The sequence below is a fragment of the Antennarius striatus genome, chromosome 18 (assembly GCF_040054535.1).
Source record: "Antennarius striatus isolate MH-2024 chromosome 18, ASM4005453v1, whole genome shotgun sequence".
Lineage (NCBI taxonomy): Eukaryota > Metazoa > Chordata > Actinopteri > Lophiiformes > Antennariidae > Antennarius > Antennarius striatus.
Window position 1 is genome coordinate 13240320 of NC_090793.1, and position 18226 is coordinate 13258545.

Here is an 18226-nt window from a genome sequence, read left to right on the forward strand (position 1 = left end):
TCTTCTATCAATCAAAAATGGAAAAATATTCCATTTTCAAAAAGACAGCAGTTGGTTTCCTCAGTTTCCAAACGCTGAATGTTGTTAATATCAAAGGTGACCAAGTTTCAACCTTTATGAAATATGTTGCTGTCATCAAATACAAAATGGGGATCTAGTTCTGAAGAACAAAACATTTTTTCTGTTGTAACATTTGAAATGTTAAATGTCACACATTTCAAGGACTTGCAAAGATAATCTTATGATATTTCTTGTTTATTGTTTTAAACCCCTTAGCTTTTTTCTAATTTGTATGTCCTTCAATGTATCTTTTTAACCCACTTTTTTAACATCATAAATTAAATTATGATTTATATCGATTCAACAGATTGTTTGTTTTAATAGAGAAATCAACCTATATTTTGCTCTTTCATTGAATACACTTAACGTAAGCATACTATAATAGAGAATCATTTTGACCATGCTGACCCTCATAAAAATGTTACTTCATTCACCTATTTATATTATAATTAAACACAAGGAGTAGTAGCTGCAATAAAAATTGCCAGAACAGTATTTATATCTGTTTTTATTGCAGAAAATATTTAGAATTTGATTGTTGTGTGTTTTTGCAATCAGATTGTTCCAGAGTCAGTAAAATTATTGTGCTTTATTTTATCTCATCAAAATGCCCACAATAAATTATTTTCTTGGAGAATAGCAGAAAAAACAAAACCATATACTGTAAACATTCACATTATTTGTTTTTTAAAAATGTATTCTTTAGTAAACGCAGCGCGGAATAACACATTTCACAGTAAACAGAAGAAACAACAAACAAACAAGGCATCACTCCAAACCATTGGCTTAGATTGTGTTTTGAGGTTGATCTCCACGATGTATCCATCAGCTCAAATTGCACACAGTAAGTTAAAGTTAACTCTAAGACAATTAGTAGTGCCACTGTGAAGCACACAAGTTGGCAAGAAGTTCAGATCAACCAGCCCTCTTACTTAGACGCTGTTTGTCCTAAACAAATAAAGACATGTTATCATCACCCTTCACAATATTATGTATTGTTAGTGCTACCATAATGGACCGATGCAGTCCGAACTTGGGAATCAAGACAAATCACGTAATATTTTGGCCAATGTAATGGACAATTTCCCGTAAACTGGTCTCATGCTCCAGTAACCAGGGCAACAGTCTAAAAACAGCTGTTGCCCATGAGAATGATGTTATAAAATTGAATGTCAAGGCACTTCCTCATGTGAGGATCTTGTCTTTGAGTGACATGTCTGTGAGGCAACAAAATAATCTAACTAAAACTATCAGAGTACATGAATGTATTTAAAACTTGGCAATTCCAATTTGAGTTAATGAAAACTCTTAATACAATTATTAGCACAGTTAATGGTAGCTTTGGTGTTGCTGCTAACCTGGCTTGACCCCCGGTGTCAATTTCGATCTGAAGTCAGTCTCATTATCCAGGTGAACTTTGAATACATATTATCAAGCCAAATTCATGAAAACAGAAAAATGAGGGCTTCCGTCTCACTAATTTTGGTTAAATATCACTTTAACGGTTTGTAATTTATCACTAATTTCCAAGGATTTGCCTTAAAAGAACTGCATTGAAATAGAAGTTAGGTGTAGGTTAAATAGCATTGATTTCAATTAATTAACACAAATATTTGCATTCACAACATGAATTTGTCCTCCAGGCTTTATCCTACAGAAATGAGAACACCTTTTTTTCCATCAAGGAAAAACCAAAGATGTAGATTAATCTGTAGATTAAATATTAGATTGAAGCCAGCAGCTAATTATCTTAGTTTAGCATAAAGACTGAGAATGAAGGGAAAAAACATTGCAGGACTAACAAAATCCTTCTACCTGCTGAAATAAAACTTGATAAAATGAGTTCATTTGTTTGGACTGTATATAATGTAAATCCAGAAATAGGTGTTTCATGAGAAGTAAATGTAAAGTTTCTGTTCACTGGAAGCAGTAACTTGTTGGAGTTACATTTTCTGCTTCACACTTACTATTTTTTGAATGCATTAAGCACAAAATATCATATAACTATGCTCCAGAATTTTTATATGATGAAGTTGGTTACAAGAAGCTTCCAATGAAAAAAAAAAAAATTCCCTCTGTTTCTGACATTTGCACTGAGCTAGTCGAACTGGCCTCTGGCATACATTTGCATTTAAAGAGTAGGGGATGTATATAAAGATATCTTCCTATTTTACTCTATATATCCTTTGATATATATATATAATGCACATTTACTTGTATTAAATTTTATAACTTATCTCAAGGAAGTTCTTATGTTCTGCTAAATTTAACCAACTTGTTTATTTTTTGATAATGTAGTCCCTCAAAATAGAAGTAATCCTGAATGTTACCGCTTTAAAATGACCTTACCTATCCAACAGTGTGTTAGATAGGTATGCCACTGTTGGATTTAAATGTAATTTGTGTTTTTTCTGGATAGGCAATAGATCTCAATGAAAAAGAAATACTTTATCTGACAATAGAATTACAGAGGATATTATCTCACACTGCTAAAATTATATTAAACCTATGAATCCACAGACTGAGTAATACTTTAATAAAACTCTCTCTTAAATAGAAAATCCTCTGGTTTATCATCTATGATAACTAAATAAAGTTAAAATACCCTTCAGTTATTAATTTCAGTTTCCTGTGGAATCAAATTGCACACTGTGATAAGAGCTATTGTCAATCTCTGTTACTTAACTGTTGACCATTCACAGACAGTTCCTGCAAGAACTGAAGTTGCCAAGTTGTTGTCACAGGTACCAAAGTGTGAGGTTAGGTAACAAAACCGGGTGATACCAATGTATAATCATACAGTAACCCACAAAGCTGCCTGTAAGTGGAGCTAGCAGTTGGCCTTTGACTTGAGCTTTGATTTTCATACGCAGTAAATAGAACCAGGCGTTTCTACATAAAATACCCACAATTCCATTTTTCACTATGTACAAACTCATAAATATATAATCTACAGTAGGAATCATTTACCCCAAACAATCATACAAAAAAACAACAGACCATAAAAAATTCTGAACACAAATAAAATAGATTATTTCTATCAAAAGAAAGAAAACAGAAACCAAATGTATTTATATTCCTTTGGAGTGTTTTGCTATGTTGATCTGTAGCAGTACTTGTGATGTCGAGCCCTCGGGAGATTTTGAGACCTGAGTGTCTTCGGTCAGGTACAGATCACAACAGTGCTGAGATCCCTGGGAGGGGTCAGGCTTAAGGCCTGGTTCATGAAATCCTACACTGAACATACATACAAATTAAAAAAGGATTTAGGATGAGGGGTGGAGGGTAAAGATAGTTAAAAGATCACAGGTCATTACCACCCTAAGATTCAGGGGACTGCTCTGACAGTGTGTTCAGCAGGTTTTTGTAAGCTGGGGAGTTCATGTAGCGAGGATATGAGTCTCTTTGCATTAGTGTGTAGATCTGCAGCTGGGCATCGTCAAATGTGTGTAAGTTAGGTTCCTGCATGTTCCTGTTGATCGACTCACGCACACGGGAATCAAGACTCACCTAGGAATCAGGAATAGAGAAAAATTAGGAAGAACAACTTGTGTGAGATAAATATCAAGTTGTCACCAGCAGCTGGCGAGCTAATCTTAACAAATCTTAGGCAATACCTAGATTCAATCTGAAGAAAACACAACCTGTCCATTAAAAATTCCAATAACGTTAGAGCACTCACTTTGTTTCAATCAGTGTGTAAGGTGATATTTTGCTATTTTACATTGTTAAGTGCTGAATCATTTCATGGATAGAATGATTAATTTCCTGTTGATTCTGCTGGTTATCACCTTGCTGTTCAACAAATAGGCAAACATATCCTCACTGTAAAACTGCAAGTCTCAGCTTTTACACTATTTATTTCATGGGTTAAAGATGCCCAAAAAAAAGTATTATTTAGTGAACATTAAAAGTGCTAAAAGCCTAATTCTGTGGCGATTTACCATGGTTGTCACATTTATTCATGCTGAACTAAAATAACGAACTGCTTTCCTTTCAAATCACACAGACATGATTGTTGTATAAATATTGTTATTATGTTCATATTGTCAGTGTTTCTACATTGAAAAGCTATCAATTGCATTCAAACTAATGGGTTAACTAACATGCTACTCTCACTGAATGAAATGAATCCGATAGGACGTTTCAAAATGTCAGACCTCTTTTGGAGAGAGAATAGAGATGTAGTCCTCGTAGACGACCCGAGCCTTCTCCTCTATCACACTCTTATTGGTCTCTTTTCTGAACTCATCACAGGCTAGCCAGAAGAGCATGTTCTCCTCGCTGAACTCGGTGCGGAGAAACTGTCGAAAGGAGTTCCTTCCTGCTGGACTGCACATCAGCTTGTCAAATGACTGCCCCCATGAGCACACCTCCTCCAGTGTGGGCTTCGGACTGCAGAGAATGTGGACAGCAAGAGAAGGAATGATTGCATCTTTTATTTTCAAAATAGCAAATCATTTAGAATTCAGCGTTCAGCAATCAAAAAACGGTTCATGCTTCCAGGGGGAAACCTAAATGGGCAAGCATTGGTTCCAACTTATACCTGAGAACCAATTATCCCCAGGACACCCAATACACCACTTGTTTTCTACACAGGGACAACCCAATCTATAATTTAAAAAATAGTTTTTTACAGGAAGCCTATAGTCTACACTGCTGTTGCAAATTTTCAACCTGACCCAAACTGTCAGCAGTCTCGATGTTCATGAATGTCCCCATGCACATAAATACATTGTGCGTTTGTTTTCTGCTCAGAAGTTGGCAATGATGTGGATAAAAGAAGAACAAAATGCTGCAGATGATGATCGGCTCTTACCCATGGTCCTGAAGCCTAATTAAGACATCTTCATCATCTTCGTCTTCCAAATAGTGGCCGACACAGAAAATGAAATGTTTTGGAATTTAGGCTCATAGGGCCTGCCATTAACTTTAAAAAGAATTAGGCCTATGGATCGCTTTTTTTTTCATGATTAAAAAAAACACCCTGAGCATATGTATATATATATAAATATATATAAACTGACCAGTCTTCACAGTCTGTGGTCCCTTCCTTGAAATCATAAGAAACCTTTCGGCTCCTCTCATCCCGGTCTTCATTCCTTATTGAGACATTGAAAGGTAGCAAATAACATTAAATGTGTATGAATTGGTTAAGGAGGTTTGTTTTTTTTATTGCAGTGATTACATTTTGAGGCTTGCCAGAAGATACACCTATATATCACCATTTATATTTAGTTTTTCTTCCCCAATTTTTTTTCTTTTAGATATGTTACTCTTAGTTTATTTTGAGACACATTGTTTTCAACTTGTTTCTTAGGCTACTAACAAATTAACTTTTTGTCTCACCAAAGTTTGTGTCATGCAAATATGTTTGCCTCAAGATATGTGGATATCTCTATGGATATCAATATCTATAAATCATGAACCACTATTGCAAACGCTAACAATTCAAGTTATCAAAGAAATCCATCATGATAATTAAAGGCAGAGTGGAATTAGGAGTGAATTCTTATCAATTTTTTTTAAAAATTGCCTGGATTCTTTAGTCTAAATATACAGTATAGCAAGAAGGAAAAGTGAACACATATGAGTTTGATTAGTTTTAGATAAACAGGAACAACAGCCTAAACTATAGTGATGTACATGTAGAATCTATCAAACAGCTAGCTGCTGTTCAGGCATGTTTAACAAGAGTAATAAGCCTGCTGGAGGACAAGAGTCCACAGATCACACGCATGAAATTCAAGAACATAAAACATAACTGAATCCTGCTGCTGAGATACAGTAGCCCAGGCTGTGCTGTCCTTTGTGGAATAATGTTGGCCATGCTGGGCTACAGTGACTGACTTCTCGGTTAGGGGAAGACCTACCAGGAACAGCTACAGCAGCAGCACCAGCAGAAGCAACATGCATTTGTGCCCCGCACAGGGTTGGCCTGGCCCAGCTGGCCCTGCTGGGCCGGTGCAGTTCCCCCCGCTGCTGACTCCTGCTGCACCGACATCTGCCTCTTTCGCATCTCCATCCGCTCTGATCCCATGGGCTATAGACAGAGGACAGGCACTGAGTTCAGTGTTCAATGTCAGGAATAATATTTAACTGAGCAGTCTCAGTTAAATATTATTATTTTATCATGTGGTAAAATAATCTCTTGACCTGCATTTGTTAGAGTATAAATTAGTATCAGTGCAGAGGGACACTGGGTGTAATGAAACCAAAAACAATTGTGAAAACTTGACATCATTTCAGAAGAAGATCCACTTTATTTAACCCCCTAGTGGAAATCACTCTTTACACTCCATGCATATGCTTTACATATGTGTTAGATACCAATGTAAGCAGGCCCCTGAAACACAGCACACACAAGGGGCCTGTGAGCAGGCAATTAGTAAGCACACAACAAACAGTACATGGGAGGCAGAGCGAAGGGCAGCACCCAATTGAGCAGCTTATAAGGGGACGACGCCTTGCTCAAGGGCACCTCGGCAGTGGCCGGGAGGTGAGCTGACTCCTCTCACAGTCAGCTCACACTCTGAGGATGTCTGGTTGGAGCGGGAATCGATCCGCCGATGTCTGGGCGATATCTGGTCATAAGACGTCCGCTCTACCACTGAGCCACTGTCGCCAGCGGCAGTGGCTCGGTTTAACTATGTTAACAAATAATCAGTCATGATTAACTGGATTTATTTAACTTTCAACTTACCAGCTGACATCTATGCAAGACTATTTGGTGTGTGTGTGTGTGTGTGTGTGTGTGTGTGTGTGTGTGTGTGTGTGTGTGTGTGTGTGTGTGTGTGTGTGTGTGTGTGCTGATTTTCCCAGTTTTGTATTTCCTGCAAACTTTTCAGCATATTTAATCTCCTACTGCATGTGCAAAAGGGTTGTACAATCAGACATGGACTCAGTGTGTCTCATCTAAAAAATTTAAAAATCCCATTTGTGATTTTGTTAAAAAAAAAAAAAAAAGAATTAAAAAAAAAAAGAAGTGTTTCAATGACTGCAATACTCACTGGGCCCAAACAGAGCAATAAATTCAATGATAATCAAGTAAATACATGACCCCTCCAGAGTCACTTTGTCAAGCATCTTTAAGCTACATTTATGATGTTCACTGCATATTTTAATTGTGACTGTATTTCTCTAGGATGTTCATCAGAATACTTGTGTGTTTGTGGGCCTATAGACTAGACACAGAATATACTCACAGAATGACTTCTTGTCTGATTTTCACAAATGTGTCATCACCAGGTCACACACACAGCCAAATCCTCTCAGATGATTTATGTAACAAAGCTGTCGCTTCCATCACACGACATCATCCGGCTACTACCTGACAGAGGAAACGATGCTTAAAAAAAAAAAAATGTCAGGAGATTTGATACATGGATGGAGGGGGGGGAGGGGGGGGTGAGCGAAGGCGCAGCCTGCAAATCTGTAACTGCAGCATCCCTCGATCATAACCTTTGAGTGAACACAATAACGTTTGGTCATTTCTAAAATGGATCCGAGCGCGGTTCCGTTCCCATTCAGAGTTGCACATTGCGTGCGTCTTTTTCCCCAAAACGCTCATGATCCGCGTTAGGTGTCGGGTACTTCAGAGCTTGACACAATTGCAGTACGCTGCTGCTTGACTCAACAGCTATAGATGGTGAAATGGGGATGGGGTGGGTGGGGGTGGGGGGTGGTCGTAACCACACTCAAGGGATAAACCATGATAACAGCAAATAAAACACCATTCTCATTTCATACTACTGTGGCAGTAAAATACGAGCGAGACTGGGATTGAAGGTTTTCTGGACGATTTAGCAAAGGCAACCATTGCATTTATAGCTGGCACATCGCATCAATGGAAAGTGCCACCATGAAGAACCATAGAGCTTCGACACTGGACAACCACTGAAAAGACACTGCCTAGATCTGTTAAAAGTCCGCTGTACACCAACATAGTGACATGCCATTTAAATGCCGGGAAACTGCATCAAAGCAAACATCCGTGGAAAGACACGTCGGTTTTTCCTGGCAGTACTTACAATTTCACCATGTATGCACAGGGAGAAGAGGTAATTCTTTTGCCTTTATTACATCCGATGGCACATAAAGCTTTTTTTCCCCCCCGACCGGCTGCTCCAAGTCAATACGCATGCGTCTTCTCTCCAACTCATCGCAGCTGAGTGCAGAGAGTAAACCCCGTCAGTATAGTAAAGATTTGCAAATAAACAAAATGAGCGCACCATTCAAAAAAAAAAAAAAAAGATGGATACATTTCACGCAAGCTTTTGTGACATCACAGGTGTTTAAAGTAACTCTAAACGTCTGATAAAATATTACCGGAGAAGTGTGGTTTTCGTGGGCGCCTGCGCCACAGGAGCGCTTCCCTCGTGTCGCTGTCCGCCGTGCTGAAGCGGGCATCAGCTGGTGGAGAGCCGCGCTCCGCTCGACCCGCCCGGGGATAGCACGGCTTCAGGAGCCGGTGGTACGACACTGACCCACCGACACGCGTGCAAATTAAAAAAAAAAAAAGTTCAGTTCCTAAAAAGTCCTCTAAAATATTGTGTGCAAATAAGTTTTTCCACTTTCACCGCCTTAATTCTTTTTGATCAATTTCAGTCCTGAATGTAATATATGATATGATTGTACATGTATTTCTGAAACGTTTTTAAGAATAAATGTGTAATATATATGTATAATATAAATGTATAATATAAATGTATAATTGGCATTAAAGGTTACACATTATTAACCTTTAATGCCAACATCAATCAATCAATCAATCAAGTTTTATTCATAAAGCACTTCATCATGGCAACAGACATTTCAAAGCGCTTTAACAGACAGAAAAACACAACAGAACACTCCAGAGCAAGCGTTGAAAAGAAATAAAAGGAAGATAAAGACAGGGTAAGAGAAAGAGAGACAGAGAGAGAGAGAGAGATAGATAGATAGAGTCAGTGTCTTTATGATTATAGTTACAGGAGAGAGGAGCTCACTGTGACTTGATGTTGAGCCTCCAGCAGTGTGGGTCTCTAAGAAAAAGAACTAAGAAGCCTAAGCCACCTTTATCGTAAAATGTTTTGAAAAAGATACGCTTTAAGTCTACTCTTAAATAATGAGAGAGTGTCTGTCTCCCAAAACGAGGTAGGGAGGCAGTTCCACCATAGAGGGGCTTGATAGTTAAGGCTCTTGCCCCTGTCCTACTTTTGTAGATTCTGGGAACCGCCAGTAGGCCGATATGTAAAGAACATGGGTCTCTAGATCAAAAACCTCCTTCAGATAGGTCGGTGCTAGACCATGAAAGGCTTTGTAAGTGAGGAGGAGTATTTTAAAATCTATTCTAGCCTTCACAGGGACCTGGTGCAGAGAAGCCAACTCAGAGGAAATATGGTCTCTGGTACTGGTCCTGGTCACAACACAGAGAGTATCATTCTGGATTAGTTGAATTGTCTTCAGTGAATTTTCAGGGAAGCTTGAAAAACGTGAGTTGCAGCAATCTAGCCTGGAAGTGATGAAAGCATGGATTAATTTCCCAGCATCATTACATTTTAAAATACGCCTGATTTTATCAATATTTTGGAGATAGAAAAAGGGCGTTCTAGAAACCTGTTTAATGTGTGAGTTAAACAACAGATCCTGATCAAAGGTGACACGTAGATTCCTCGCAGTGGTTTTGGCCTCCAAGGTGATGCCCCCCAAGGCAATTATGTCACTGGCACTACATCCCTACCGGAATTTGGGATGAGCACAATGACCTCAGATTTACCAGAATTTAGATGCAAAAAAAATATTGCTCATTGAATCTTTAATCACTTTAATACACTCCTGTAGTTTGTCCAGTTGACTGGCTTCATCAGTAACTAAATGCAGTGGACTGGGAGGGGTCATTATTAACGTTAACAAACTGGGAACGGTCAGTTAGATAGGACTTAAACCAGATCAGTCCAAATCTCTTAATACCAATTGTTTTGTCCAGTTGTGCCAATAGAATATTGTGGTCAATTGTGTCAAAAGCTGCACTAAGATCCAGGAGAACCAGTATTAGAAAACAAGTCCTCTGTCTGAAGCGGTTAGAAGATCATTGCTAACCTTGACAAGTGCTGTTTCCGTACTTTGATGTTCCCTAAAACCTGACTGGAAATTCTCAAATAATGTTGGATTTAAGGAAATCACATAACTGATTAGCGACTATTTTCTCCAAGATCTTAGAATGGGAGATTTGATATGGGTCGATAATTACATAGAACAGCAGGGTCCAGGTTAGGTTTTTTGAGAAGCGGCTTGATCACAGCTACTTTATAGGACTGTGGTACATATCCTGTTGATAATGACTGGTCAATTATATAAAGGAAGTGGCTGCTAAGTAAAGGTAAGGCTTCTTTGATGAGCTTTGATGGAATTGGATCTAACAGACAGGAGGATGGTTTAGCTGAGGAGACTATTTTAATCAGCTGACTGATCTGTATTGGAGAAAAGACATCCATAGAGCCAAAAGCTTCAAGAGGGATCTGAGGGATCTAAAGAAGGACTAGAGTTGGTGGAAGACAGGACGCCATTAATTTTGTCTCTGATGAGCAGGATGTTATTATTGAAGAAATTCATAAAATCATTGCTGTGGAGATTTGATGGAATACTAGGCTCATACGCACTGTGGTTCTTTGATAGTCTGGATACAGTACTGAACAAGAATCTGATTGTTTTTATTGTCCTCTATTAATGATGAATAGTAGGCTGCTCTAGCGGAACAAAGTGCCTTCCGGTATTCATGTAAACTATATTTCCACGTGGAGCGGTGTTCTCCTAGTTTAGTAAAATGCCATTTCCTCGCAAGTTTTCGGGAATGCTGCTGTAATTGGTGGGAATTAAACCAGGGAGCTCGCATTCCCTGTTTAATAGTCTTATTTTTTAGTGGAGCAATTATATCTAAGATTTTTCACAGAAATTCTATTGTATTGTCAACAAGCTCATCAATTTGAGATGGACTAACATTGACTGAGTCAGGGAAATGATCCGTTGTGTAGTTCAGATGCAAGATTAAATTAAGCATACTTGGGATTTCTTACCTGAATTTAGAAATAGCTTGGTCTGATAAATGTCTAGTATAAACATTTTGGCAGGAAGGGAATTACACAATAGTTGAATATCAAAAATTTTCATGCAGTGGTCGAGAGGAGAGGATTTTGTGGAAAAACGAGTAGCTCTTCAATTTCAATCTCATAAATCAGGACTAAATCCAGAGTATACTTGAACTGGTGAATAGATTCCTGTACACACTGACTAAAGCCTATGGAATCTAGTAAGGACATAAATGTGCTACTGAGGCTGTCATTGATGTCATCCACGTGAATATTAATAATGATCTTGTCAGTTTTAAGAATTAAACTAGTTAAGAAGTCGGCAAATTCAGATAGAAAGTCACTGTATGGATCAGGAGGACGATAAATTATGACAAACAATAGAGGCTGAAGTAGTTTGTGGATTGGGTTTGATTGGCTCGGACTAAGACTTTCAAGTGAATTTAAAAAATTCAGTTTAGGGCTCATTTGTAGCGATGATTTAAAAATAGATGCAACTCCTCCTCTGCTGCCTGAGACTTGAGGGATCTGACAATTTAGGTGACTAGGAGGAGTAGCTTCGTTTAGGGAAAAGTACTTATCCTCACTTAGCCATTTATTTGGTGTGTGGCAGGGGGGGGGTTATTGCACCCTTGGATATGTCAGTAATTGACAACATACACCAAATGTTCCAATCCTAAAAAGTGTTACAATTTTGTGTGTGTGCATGCATGCATGTGTGTGTGTTTGGAGCAGGACCTGCATGTATATACTCTGCATGAAGATTTGCTGCACTTGCAGCTCCTGAGGGCCATATTGACAAGCTGGAACCACTTCCAGGACATTGTAGCATGAATATGATATCGATCATCCTTTGTCCTCAGTCCAGAGGTTCTGTATCATCTCATCGCAGGATCTATAGATTTGAGCCGCGATTAGAAAACAGATAAAGGCCCACATTTCCTCCTCATCTACATCTCTCCAATCCACTGCTGGTTGTTTCATTTGCACATTGATGTCCTGGAAGATAAGCTGAATAATTTCCTCAGTAATGAAGAGCTCGGAAGATGATACAATCGAGCTGCTGAACTTGGCTATGGCATAACGTGTGGGCCCTGAGTCAGCACTAGGGTGGAACATACCATGACTCTTAAGGGGTTGTAGTGGCCTCTTCCTCCTCCTCCTCTTCCTCCTCCTTCCACACTTCCACCATGTCCTCACTTGAACTAGAGCTGGAACACCCATATGGTTAAAATTCAAGGAAGGCTCCCGTGATGCCTCCCCCTGTGTCAGTCACATTGGACATCTCCTCCCTGCCCTGGAGGAGGTTCTGACAGCCATCAGGCCCTCCTTCAGAGAAAAAGAGTCTCTTCATTTTTGCAGAAGAACTGAGCCAAGCAAGCTACAAGCAAACTACGTGTGATGCTTGCAGCAGCAGCATCACACGAATAAACTGCATTAAACAACAAAAAAGACTGTGCTTTGGTGATGGAAAGTTTCTTTGATCCTCGACCTTCTGACATCGATTTTTTTGCGTATGTATTGTGGTGTGTATGGGGCTCTGTATTCAGTATTAGTAAGTGTGAGTGTGTGGATAGTTTGGGGTAAAAATGTTGTCTGTGAGCATAAAAAAGAGAGGGATAGAAAAAGACACGCAAAATGCAATAAGCAAACACACACACACACACACACACACACATACACACACACATACACGGATCATTTTGGCAAAATACACATTCATACCACATCAATACTAACACACCCAGGCCATTTTAGTTGTAATCATGTTGTCTGTTGCCAGGCAATAATCACAAATGCAGCAAAAAAGTCTTCAGTGAAACAGTATATAATGGAGTCCTTATGAAAATTATGTCATATAATGGAAAATTCAGGAAAAAAAATATTTTTGTTCCAAAGCTTGAAAAAGTAGTCATAGGTTAAACATAGTTTTATGCTAAAATTAGAATTAGATTTAAAAAAATGTTACAATGGCATACAATGGTGCAAAAAATTTAAAATAAAAGGTTGAAATTTTTCTTCTTCGCAGTGTATTAAAGCTATATTATTAGTTCCAAGGTGGAAATTTTAAAATTCAATAAAAAAGTTCAAATGTTTTTGAGTTTTTCCTAATATCATTCAAATGGATAAAATGACTGAGTGTTTTCAGTTGAAAGTAATGCAAAAATGTATCAAGAAATGCATAATAAACAGGGTTGTTCTTGCATTTGTACTATGAGTTGTATGAGTTGTATTCATATTCGCAGATGATCCAGCTTAAAAATTACAAATTAGATCAAAATCAAGTTTCCATCTACTTTTCACACATGCACACTCACATATAGTATATTTGTCATTATGTCAGTGCACACAGTCATACAAATGTCTCATAATATTTTATCTGCACTGTTGTTTTGATTCTAAAGTCCAAAGTTTTTGTTTATAGAAAGGTACCTGTCCAATTCAGTAATGATTTTTTTTTCTGCTGACATGCTGAAATTCAAGTTCAGCTAAATTGTGAAACTTACAGCACCAAATCTCATGGAATCGTACGTGGTATGATGCACTTCTGTTGGAATTTGAATCCGCATGTGAAGGAAGCCAGAGACATGAAATTGTCTGGTTTATGTGAGAATTAACCTAACATTAATTCTCACATAAACAAGGACATTATTTTTCCTTGTCTATGTGAGAATTTTGCATTTTTAATTTTCTTTCGGGTGATTACCAGCCTCCTTCTACCCAGTAAAGCAGATGTTTGAAATCAGTAATGATACAGAAAAAACCATGGCCATCTGAAAGCAGCCTAAACTACAGCGCTAACATGACAGAAACCATGGATTTACAGCTTCAGTGTTCATATTATTGAAAATTGGAAAGGTGTGACTCTGTTAGCACGATATACAGCAAACTCTTTAATCCAATATTTGTTTTTTTGTGTTAGAGTCAATGAAAATGTTGTTTGAATCTTGAAGTAGATGGATTGAGATCATATTGTACATGTCTTTAAAATAGAATTTACAACATACTATTATAAATACAGTACTGTACTTTGCTTTTATGGGCACTTCATGTCCTGCTTTGTGCAAACACCAGATGGCACTCTGCCTACTTTTCATACAGCATTGGAGACTTTTATGATATGGTATCTTTAACGTAAGCCAACACATTTATCTATCTGTGTCAGATTGTCAAGCAGTATGCACTTAGATGCCACAGAAGTGAAGGTCATCATCAAAGATGAATGTCTGTGCTGCTGTGGAACTGTTCTTTCTGTCTGCAGCGGTGCTGTTCTATGACATCACCATGAACTGTACGTGTCCTTCCTTCTATTTATTATTTACTTTCTGACTGTGCTGAAAAGGGGGAGTGTCCTAAGAATCCATTCATTCCACTTTACAGATGTAAACATGTGACTTCCTATGTAACACTTCATTTAACAACTTCCCCCTATGTTCACGTTATGCAACTCAAACAATCAAATACCCCATGTGAGATTGATTTATAACCAATAAAAGGTAGTTTATGCCGCTGTTATTGGGCTAACATGCAGACATTTCCAGTTGATGTCACAATACCAAGAGGAGAAAGTATCTCAACATACAAGGTCACACAGAAGAGTGGGACAATAGAGCTGGGTGACCGGGAGAATGAGGAATGTTGCGATCAAGGAGATTCAAAGCTTTTTTAAACTATTAGGAATATGAAATAAAGATAGATTAAATCACTGGAGCTCAACATGCAGAAAGGCACTGGAAGGGAAGTGTTTTACCAACCTAACAACTCCAGAGATCATGTGTGACATCTGTGATCATTTTGGAGCTGAATATAAATTGTCTAATCATAGCAGCATATATGTCAACCAAATGTAGAAAGCAATTGACTTCCTCTAAATTCAGTTGCTGTTTTATTCTCCTGTTCTTGTTCTTCACATTCATTTATCTTAGAATTTAGTTGCTATTTGTACTGAAAATGTCAGGTTCATTTTAGATAAAAAAAACAACAATCAGTGTCTTAGACTTTTTAACTGAGTTACACATTTTATGTTATGATGTTTTTTCACTTTAAAATCACATTATTAATATATCTTATCCCAATACATCTCCATGCAAAGTGATTGTACAAATTACAACCATCAGTTTGGGGTAAACACGTTTCTGTTTGACTCTAGAAGAAACATTTCTGCAGCCAGCACAAGACATGATTTCTATCTGCCCGCTTTCTTGAATGTCATCATTACAAATGAACACATGTAACCTTTATGTATTGGTTGTTCCTTGAGAGGGAATTTAGTATGCACCCAGGAAAAACGTACTTAATACAAACAGCAACACCAAACATTATCTGACAAGATATATAATGCATTCAATATAGTTAGTCACTAAACTATTGTAAAAAAAAATATCTTAGATACAATACGTGGAGTGTGGGAGTGACATGCTGGTTTGTGTGTGGTAAAAAATAAGAATAACATGAAAAACAATCAATTATGAAAAGACAACGATAAAATATTGTAAATTATATGCAAAACACATCATTTATAAAATTCATGTGTCACAGTGCTACGGTAAACTACACTCCAAAAGTGTGACACTTGAGCGTTAATGTAAAAATGATTCATGATGAACAATGTGCAAAACAAGATCAAAGATATGCAGAACAGTCAGTCAGTAGATCGACAGCCTGATTAGTGAAGGGACAAGTTTCCTTCATGTCTCTGTTGTGTTGTATGCATTCCAGTGTGAACATATAAAGGGAGCAGAGTTGATATTACATTATATCACATTCCTAATACTTTCTGCTCCATATAAGTGAGAAACTCATTAATCCCCCACTATAATCTGCTCCTGGGATACTGAACCTGAGGTAAGGGTCAGAATATTGAAACTGTCCTCTGTAAAATGTACAAAAGCTCTTGAGACCCATAGTCTCCTACTTACACCAAAGATCAGTACAAAGATCAGTTGAAAATATGTAATGTCTGAATCGGTTGACAACATATTGTAATGAGAGTGGTTTTTGTTGATTCTGGGAGAAAATAATTTCACAAGCCAAATGGTTTCTACCCATCCACCCTTTTTTTTGGATGTTGTTGTTGGTTTTGCAAACGTGATAAAGGTGTGACATCTGTTGTAATACAATAACATGTATGAAAAAATAAACTAAATAAATGAAATAGATAATACATTTTAAGTTAATGACCCAAATCATTTCTCTCTCCTCCTTCAGTTCTAGGAACAGCTTCTAATGGTTCTCTTTGCTAGAGATATGTTGGATATATTTACCTATCCTTAAAGGGAAAATCCTTATACTGTCACATTTTTAGACCTTTTAGAATGGTTTGATTGAATTTTAATTCTCATGAAATATTTTCTGGAATTTTTATGACAAACCTCATGTGTTTTCACTGTCTGGGTGACTTTTGCAGCACTGTTTTCATTCCCAATGACTGGTGTGATGCTATTTCAAGACGCACATCTTCTTCTTTTAATCTTGTTACACTTTGATCAGACAAGAAGTCCTGCCTAAAAAGCTGCTGTTGCTTAGATAAGATCAATCAATTCACATAAGAAGATAATTATAGACAGTTTTGATGTATGGGAGGTGGTTAATATGCAAAGCAAACATCATTTGAAATATATGTAGAGATGTATTGTTACTCCACAGTAAAATGAGAGTATTTATTAATTTATTAATTTATATATTTAGGACTTTGACAGGCATATATTATATATACTGTAATATGATGTGATTTCTGAGCAAAATAAACTAATGCACTGTTGTAGTTTTACTGGTTAAATATTTTTACTATATTTGCTCCAACCTAACATTAAGTAGTATGCTTGTGATGATGAGGATTGTTTTGCATACCTGTGCTTTTTGGTGAAAAAAAGGTTTACTATTTGACATTACCTCAAGGCACACCATCTCCTGTTCCTCTTCTATTTGGTCGTTGTAGATTGCTGGGTATGCTCTACCATGCCGGCAGGCCCGGGCCAGTCCCTGCGCCCACTGCCACATTGGTACCCTGGTGCGTCTGACCCCAACAGAGCAGATGTGGGCCTGATGTCCCACTGCCTCACCACTCTAGCACATGGCATGCTCCACGCATGAGGCCTCACTCGCCATGTGAGACTCAAGTCTCCTTAAGATCATAATAAATCCACACTCCATGCTTTTTGGGTGTCCCTTCTAAGACATATTGTGAGAGAGTAAAAAAATAAATTACAACAACCAGTAATTCTGATGAAGAGAAGTGTTTACAAGGGACCGAACAGAAGGAGATTAGAACAATGTTCCCACTGGATGCAATCCTGATTCCTCTGTGCTTTACTGCATCTTAGCAGATTAGACCAGATTAAGCCAGGAGGTTTTAGTGTCTGGGTGAGGTGGACGGACAGGAAGAACAGAGACAGACATGGATTTATTTGTGATTGTATATGCTCCTTGACAAAATCCCACGTAGAACAATCATTAAAACACATTTGTAAAGTGACTGTAGAGAAAACACATGGCTGCAGTGTAGTTAGTAGCTTCTACTGCGTTGCACCTGGTTGTGGTGTTTTTCAGAGTTCAGCTCTGTATTTGATTGGCTGGTATTGATTTAATTTGCTCATCCACCAGATATCTAAAATATTTATTTAAAAGAAAAACAGTAATTCATTGTACTATTACTTGGTTTGCTTTCCTGCTTCTCTTTGCAAGTCTGTTTTGGTTTTAGGGGTTACTTGAGGTCCTGTTGGTATGTTGGTACGACACAGTAGTTGTGTACAGAGCAGCATCCTAGAAGTTTTGCATGCTCCTATCAAAGGGTTTTGATCACACTGAAGCTGCTTTTTCTTGTGCTTCTGGGTCATCAGTGGTCAAAAACGTGATGTTTTAATAACAAGCCCTGTGGCCCAGAACAGACCAGCCCTAAAACATCTGAAGTGAAAGTGAAACTGTTACAGTCGGTGCAGTGCTTACAGTTCTGATTTGCTAATAAGCGCTTCAGTGAATGTTTTTTAAGAGATTGAACAATTTTGAGACCGCAGCAGTCCGTTAAAGAAACATTTATACATTGATTATAGAAAAGATTGATGAGATTTACAAAGACGTTATCTAACCAGTGCAGCTAATAC

General features: G+C 37.8%; 1 protein-coding gene across 2 annotated transcripts; it reads right to left on the reverse strand.

Annotated features, from left to right (window-relative positions):
* Nucleotides 1-3030: 3030 nt before the first annotated feature.
* rgs20 (regulator of G protein signaling 20) lies at nt 3031-17289 on the reverse strand. 2 transcript variants are annotated; one of them, XM_068341173.1, is made up of 5 exons: nt 17019-17289; nt 5934-6103; nt 5088-5162; nt 4221-4455; nt 3031-3570 (listed from the first exon to the last, which is right to left on the reverse strand). In XM_068341173.1, the coding sequence occupies exons 1-5, from the start codon at nt 17124-17126 to the stop codon at nt 3382-3384; spliced, it is 777 nt and encodes a 258-aa protein (XP_068197274.1). In that variant the 5' UTR covers nt 17127-17289; the 3' UTR covers nt 3031-3381. The 2 variants fall into 2 exon arrangements, with proteins under 2 accessions (XP_068197274.1, XP_068197275.1); XM_068341174.1 differs by lacking the exon at nt 17019-17289 and adding an exon at nt 7266-7384.
* Between the last annotated feature and the right edge of the window lie 937 nt (nt 17290-18226).